Here is a 7,586-nt window from a genome sequence, read left to right as displayed (position 1 = left end):
AGATGACGGCGACGAGGTGGGCGATGCGATCATGTCAAGTCAAGTCAAGTCAAGTCGAGGTGAGTTGACAAGATAGAGTGTGTATGTGGATGTGAAGTGGGTATATATATAGAAGGCCAAGACTTGTATGTGACGGATATGTTATACAAGTATGAAGGATGAAACCTCAAGTCAAGGTGAGGAAAGGAAGGGTCCCTGGATGGTGTATATATGTAAGTGAGGTGAGGTGTGGTGAAAGTTAGGATGAGATGAGATGGTAGCAATGTAGTAGGTAGAAGCTGTTGAAGTCTGTGGAGTCCTTGTAGTCTTAAGTCAAGGTCAAGGTCAAGGTCGTGCAAGTAAGTGTTCGCATGGAGATCGGCCCAGCTACGCTACTGTACTAGAGTTGATCGACGAGGGGACAAGGGGTGTTGTTTATAACCATTTTCCCTATGGCGTCTCTGGCGTAGAACAACGAACGAACCCATCCTCTTTTTTCTTTTTTTCGCCTTGGAGAAGGTGTATCTCCAACGGAGGAGGCGTGCTCCAACGTGTACGTACAGTATGTACTGTCGAGACGGACCCTTCAGACATGGCTAGGCACACCCCCTAGAGTGGGAGGCCATCATGCTCCCTGTTGGTATTAGTGTTAGCGTTGGTCTGTCCGGCTCATGGGCCATGGGTGAGCAATGGAAATGGAACAGCAACAACAAGGCTGGTAGAGCGTGGGTCCTTCTGGTACGTGCTGGAGATAGATGGAGCTGGTCCTGTTGCTGGTGCTGGTGCTGGTACTGGCCCTGGTGCGCGGTCCGGTGCGCCACGCTTCTTGTTAGGTTGGCTGAGTTTGAATGAGAGTGTACTTTGAGCTTGTACTGAGGACATCGAATGTGTACATCCTCCTTCGAGAGACTCTTCTGCGTCTTCTTCTTCAGTCTGGGGTGGCCTATCCCTGCTTCTCGAGCGTTTCTTGCTTCCAGATTATCTCCTTCGGCCAACCCAATTCTTCTTCAACATACGTCGTCGATAGGCAGACTTTCAGAATAGCATTTGCAAGAATGCCCAGTTTTTCATATCCACAAACCAGAAATGACCGTAGACATTCAATGGCATGCTCTCGTCTGGCCTGACCTGGCCTGACCTTGATTTGACGCAATAACCAATTCCTCCTCCTCCTCCTCCTCCCCCCCTCTCAATTGTCTTCCACGAATTCTTCAATGAATGGATAACAAACACCACAACACACTACAGCAAGTAAACTCGGCGGGTCCCCATCTTCCTCGTGGTCGTGGTTCCAAAATTGATTGACGCTCCACTGCAAGCTCTCGGACCCTTTCTCTTGCGCTGAGCTGAACAGAGCTTCGCTCGAGGGCCGCCTCTACCGTCAAGTTAATTCGTGTCTCGCCTCTATTGTCTGCAACAGGAAGAGCCCCCGTTTTGTCCTGAACCATCAATCGTTATCGATGTGGGCTTTGCGGCTGACTGTAAGGCAAGTATCGTAATATGCTCCTCGCTTGACAGCACGTTAGCAGTTAGAGTCGCCGTTCCCTTGGACGGTTGGCTTTTTGGCTCCGATGCATCGAAACATTTCAACGCATGTCTTTTTGCATTTCATTTGGCACGTCAGAAGTATTCCAGTTCGCCGCTGCTTTCGATTCTACAGTACCATCTCCGATAGCCATGCCCATGTTACAGATGAGCCAGAGGATTGATGAATCCAATCATCTGTCTTGCTATGCAGTAAAATGTCACTGCAATTAGCGGTGGAGTCATTCGGCGGGCGTATTATTCCCAACCATGCCTTGCTTCGAGGCGTTGTGCTGTGCTCTGCTATGCCATCCTCGATTAATCATGGAATATCGATGGCCATGTCTATTGTGTGTGCCTCAGTATCTCCCATCCTGATAAAACAAGGGTGTACTTGTTGTCTCAGAGCCCATATGCCCGGGGTGCACTTAGATGATTGGGCCCTGAAGGAAGTCGACTGCTGGCCATGACCTTGAACTTGAACTTGAACCTGAACATAGAGCAAGGTACTGTAACTCATGGTGTAGTGCACTGTAGCGTAGCGTGGCTCACAGGGAAGCTCCCCCAGAAGCGTGGAAAATGGACAAGTCCCAGGGCACCAAGATGACACTCTGCAGCACTGAATCGAGAGCCCATCCCTACCGCGCTCCCCCCACTACCCACTATGCACTGTCGTAGCCTATGACCCCTGCAGGATTAGACTTTCATCCCTCTAACCTAGCCGATATCCGGCGTAGTCGGAGTCGGGGTCAGGGTGTGAGGAGACCCAGTCGGTCGCCAGTGACGGCTCCCTAGTTAGCGCGCTTCGCGGTTCTAACCTGTCGGAGGACTCTGGGGCTCTTCCACAGTTGATCCAAGGATCGTAGTGTAGCGGTGGAGCACGTGGAACCAGGGGGGCCATCAGTAAGTGAGTGTCTGTACTGTAAGCCAAAGTAAACCACCACCAGACGCTCGTCCTTGACTTTAGTACAGTATCAGAAGTCGGACAAAACGTGGGAGCGTTACCATGGAGTGGAAACGGCACAAGCCATGCCTATCGCGAGTCGTATCATTGATCCTCCCTTTCATGCTAACTCTACTGCACTCGACGGCGTCGATCCAAACCCGCCCCCATATGGCATCATCACGGCCGCTCGTTTGATCTGTGAGTACAGTACCGTCGACCATCTTGCGGTCAAGTCCAAAGCCAAGAACCAATCCCCAGATCAGGTGCCGGGGCACATGGCAATGGAGATGGAGCCACGCTGCGGTCCTCTGTATGTATCAATCATATCTCTTCTGCAGTCTTCGGATTCCCCGCCAACATTTAATAAGAAACAATACAGAAATCCACTCCATGCAGATCCCCCGTGTAAGTACAGTACAGTACAGGAAATACTTGGCTGCAGCGCACGGAGCCAGCATTCAGTGCCCAGCGGACAAGATGCCCCCTTTGAGGAGTTGTCGGCCCTCAAGGCGCAAAAGCCATTTCCACTGCATGCATTCAGTCTGTCACTTTTCAGCGTGGCAATTCGTAAAGCACTGATAGACTCGGACAAATGGGCTGCACATTTCGCAGTCGCCGTAGGAAAAAGCAAGACAACCTAATAAACCACGGTCGCAATTCGGGGCTGAAAGTCTATGCTGCGGCGCAGCCAGGAGTAACTCCCCCAGGAGGAATAGCAGCACAGGGCTGTTTTAAGGATGTGGCCCCCTAAAACTCAAGGCCGTGGTGAGCCGCTGCTGACAGCTCATCTGTGCTGCTTTGAGTTTTTGGGGCTTGCAGGTGAGCTCCCTCTTTGAGACTTTGGAAGGAAAAAAAGAATCTTCTCTGCCAGGTTCCCCGAGCATGGTCCCGCGGGACCTAGACAGAGACAGACCGACAGACAACATCCTGCATGGCGTCATTCTTTGGTGCGAGGCACCTCGAACGTAACCTTGGTGAGAATTTTGTTTGTTCGTTTGTACTGTATTGCGTGTGTCGAAGATCCTTCAAACTCACAATTGCTTCACCAAGTTTCGTTGTATTCTATTCTTGACAATGATGACCCATCGTGTCTCGGCAGTTGAAAAGCTAAGCTGATCTTGATGCGCGTCCGTCAGCTGAAATCGTCAGCAATCCATAATTCTCAACCGTTTTCAGTATATTTCTCCAACGCCGCGTTGCATCAATGACGTCTCATTGAAAGGGTTCCTTGCTCCCATCCCAGCAGGGCCTCCCGACTAGAGCCATCTTTCTCCCGCCGCCAAACATAAATCTTGCTTTTCGATCTTGCTCAGCGTTGCATTCACGATGAGAAAAACTCTGATCGTGAGAGCGGGATGGACCTTTGACAGTTTGACTAGACTTTAGCAGCGCGAATTGATTGCCATTCCCATCTGTGACCAAGAACCAAGACCCGGGGACTTGGTAACTGCTGCTGGCAAGGGTGATGAGAACCGAACCCGTGGAGAAGGAATGGGTAACGCAGAAAAAAGCAAGCAATTCCCAATCATGAACTTGTCTTCTTTACCCCAGAAAATAGGGAAAAGAGAGAAACAGCCGCAAATGGTCACCCGCAGCGCAGGCTTCGATCATGGCTTGCTTGCGTGCTGTGATCCATATCTCGCCAGCCACAATTCCGTTGTTGTGCTAGAGGATGGACCCCTTGCCAGCGATGATTAAACCCATGCTTCGTGGAGCTCACGATGTGATACGGAGTACATACATAATGATGTGATTCGACTTGACTGGGGCTTTTTTGTTTTAGCCAGTCCAGTGGATAAAGCAATTGAATGAACTTCATCAAAACCCTGTCAGGGGCCTTGCCTCGTCTTGATATTCTCGTGATGGATAAGGTCGCCAGCAGTTGTCTGGTGAGGCTTCAATCCGTATAATTGCACGTAATCAATGCTCGACCCAAGATCCCCGTGAGGATCTACAATGGCCCCATGACTCTCTACCCCATGTATCGAACACCAGGCCCATGATGCCTAGTCGGAGTTCTGTTTCTCCATCTATTGGCATCTATCAACCCAGTGAACTCTCTGGCTCCGGCCCCGGAGCGTCGAGCAATCTTAGACCTGTCTCATCATCGACCCTATCTCGAGCTACTTCGCAAGTCTCGTAGCCAAGGCGGTCATTACGGACTTTGTCGGTTGGTATAGCTCTTGGCAAGGGCATTGCGTTCAACTCTGGGGTCCATCTTTCTAGGGTCCCTAGGGGAGGAAAGAAAACACAGGACCTCGATCATAAATGACAAAAAGACTTAGGTGATATAGCCTAAGCTTAGGATGGCTTTTGCTGAGTTTATTTTGACACCCCACAGTAAGGTTCGCTGTTTTCTTGCCCCCGAGGGGTCCTTCGTATGTTCTGATATTGTGTTCACTGGGGAATGCGTTGAGAGCTTGAGCTTTGAGTGCCCCATATTGGCTAATTGCTGCCCCATTAGAGACTTACGGTACTTCGCTTAGATTGACCCAATCCTCCGAGAACCATTGGCTTTGATTCCTCCCGGTTCCGCTCCAGAGAAATGGGTTCCGAGGGTGAGGGATGAGTTTAGTCTACCAGTGGCTTCCGTACTGGTTGCTTCATGTTGCGCCTCTGGCGTCGACGAAGCCTCTAGTAAGTGCCCGTTTTTAGCCACCGTGAACCACTGACTTGTCTTAAACTTTGGGCTTATCTGTTGTAAATCCGCGCTCCCGGGCGAAGGGTATCCCGAGCGCCATAGCTAAGACAGACATCGGTCGCATGCCTCACATCACAACATCACAAACCCTAGGCTTGCAATTTCGAAGAATGTTCAAGGGTTTCGAAGCCAAGCCCTATCTTGGCTCAGCCTCCAGTGTATACGGGCTAGGAACCTCATGCATAAGCTAAATAGTCATAGTCTGCCTGTATTACTGACGGGGATAGGCCGACCCTGGTCACGAATAGTAGATCCACAGGATGATGACCCGGATATCGGATCCTCACCCTGGCGCCGGGGGATCAAGCTGGTCCTGTCTGATAGGTTCGGCGGCTTTGCAGCTCTCATCCGAGATGTGCTATTGTTCAGCTGCTCATGTGTATCTACGAGTTGCCATCTCGTTCTATTTGGTGGCGTTGTCCACGCGATGGTCGTAATATGTATGTAGTGTAGGCATCTGAAGTTGCTTGGTGCTTGTTGTACGGAATGGCAATTATCATGATATCTCAGGGTTCTCGTCCTTAACCGCATCCACCAACTCCTCCATCCCACCCACCGATGTTGGGCCACTCATTCCCTTCGGTGGAAGAGCCCATCGAGGCAACGGGCTAACATATGACCAGGCACCGCCTGCATCTTCATACCGAAGACTGTGGAGCCATAGCGATAGCTCATGTTCACCAGGGTCTGAGTATAAAGGTGTCTCGCAAATGTCGCAGAGCTCGCCCGTAAGCTTCTCGGCCCTCTTCTCTTCATATCTATCCACCATGGCATCGTAGTAAGCAACAGCTTCCGCCACTTCGTCTTTGCCCATCCGAGACAGGCGGCTGACGATGTCTTCGTCTGTGTTCTGAGTCGCATCGGCGTCGTTTTGTCCCAGATCAACGCCCCAGACCCGCCGGTTAGCATAGATAGGATCATTTTGAATAGGATGGCCGAGATGTTGAAGGTGAACCCGCAACTGATGAGTGCGACCGGTAACAGGGAGACATCGAACAATGGAATATCCCTTCTTGTTTACCCAAGGGCGAAGCTTCTCCTCTTGAACCTGTTCAGGAGTTTTAGGGCGCTCGTTTACGTCGTTCTCCCCCTCGGCAGGATAGTAGGCCAACTTCTTAAACACAGTTCGGGCTGTCTTGCCATTCGCGCGCACCCTGTTAAGGCCAAGCTTGGGAGATATTTGTAGAATGGGTTGGTCGCAAACGACCTCGCCATCAGGAAACTCGCCCATCACTCGAGCGATGTATTCTTTTCTTACTGTGCGGTCCTTGATCTTGATACCCAATGCTTCTGCAGCAGGTGGGTTCTTTGCAATGAACATGATACCACTTGTGAGACGGTCCAGGCGGTTGCAAAGGTATGGCAAGAATGCTGGGCCGCGGTCTGATTTCATAATCTCAACAACCGAGTTGAAGTTGTACCTGCCGGCAGGGTGCACAGGAACTCCCGCAGGCTTGTTGATAACGATCATATCTTCATCCTCGTGGATGATCTGCACAGGGTCTTCTGTTACCGGAGGTTCATGACGGTGCAGAGTGTGAGAAATTAGGTCACCATTCCGGAGAATATAATCGGGCCCGACTCGCCGACCGTTAACAAAGATAGTTCCCCGTATCATCGACTGCCGATAGTACTCTAGCGGTCGGTCCCTGAATTCAGATTCATAGATCTCAAGGAGGGGCCTGTTCCGCCATCTTTCTTTGCAATGTGTGTTGTAAGTGTAATGATATGGAACTACCCGACGCAATCCATCTCCCTCAAAATGATACGGCCGAGGCCAGGGGTCCCCAACTGGTGTAATGAGGGGCTCGTCTGACTCCGAGACCTTTGGCGGATCCTGCTTCTTCTTTTGCTTTGGACGTCTTTGATTTTGTTGTTTATTGTTGTTGGTGGCGGCTTGTGGTGGATCGGAGCTTGGTTGGTTCGGGACAGGGCTTGGTGTAAGACCCTTGTCACTCTGAATATCAAGATCCTGGAAAGAATTCGCAAAGATATTGTCTTCGGAAGACGAAGCCTCGAGCTTCGGTGACGACGTAGCCATTGCAAAGGGACGCCTTTCACGAGGGGGTAGCGAGGATGCTCTGACTGTGGCCCTGGACAGGGACCTAGATCTTCGTAATGCGGAGGAGTGCGGGCCGAGGCGAAGAGCAGCAGCCCTCATTCCTCAACAGCAGTCGAGGAGTAGATGCGGCGCTTTTTGCGGCGCTTTTTTAAACTTGTGTGCGGCAGGCAACGGTATGCGCGAAAGAGAAGGGCGTTTTTTAGGCAAAGGGTTGAAAGAATGTGTAGTGACAAATTATCACTGATGACTACGTTGTATGCGTGGGCCCGGGGATTGGCGAGACTCCCTTGGCAAACATTGTCTTTGAAATTCTGATGATATCTTTTTCTGTGGGTTGAGGTAACGGCAGAAACAAGCGGTGACATGCGGCAGGA

General features: G+C 50.9%; 1 protein-coding gene across 1 annotated transcript; it reads right to left on the bottom strand.

Annotated features, from left to right (window-relative positions):
- Positions 1-5,646: 5,646 nt before the first annotated feature.
- Positions 5,647-7,191, bottom strand: FMAN_08099 (putative RIB2-DRAP deaminase; the record flags this gene model as incomplete). Its single annotated transcript, XM_041821531.1, has 1 exon — positions 5,647-7,191. One exon carries the CDS (start codon positions 7,189-7,191, stop codon positions 5,647-5,649), a length of 1,545 nt encoding a protein of 514 aa, XP_041687302.1.
- Between the last annotated feature and the right edge of the window lie 395 nt (positions 7,192-7,586).

This window comes from Fusarium mangiferae (assembly GCF_900044065.1).
Source record: "Fusarium mangiferae strain MRC7560 genome assembly, contig: FMAN_scaffold012, whole genome shotgun sequence".
Lineage (NCBI taxonomy): Eukaryota > Fungi > Ascomycota > Sordariomycetes > Hypocreales > Nectriaceae > Fusarium > Fusarium mangiferae.
The sequence above is the reverse complement of the archived record's forward strand: the minus strand, read 5'-3'. Positions and strand labels throughout refer to the sequence as shown.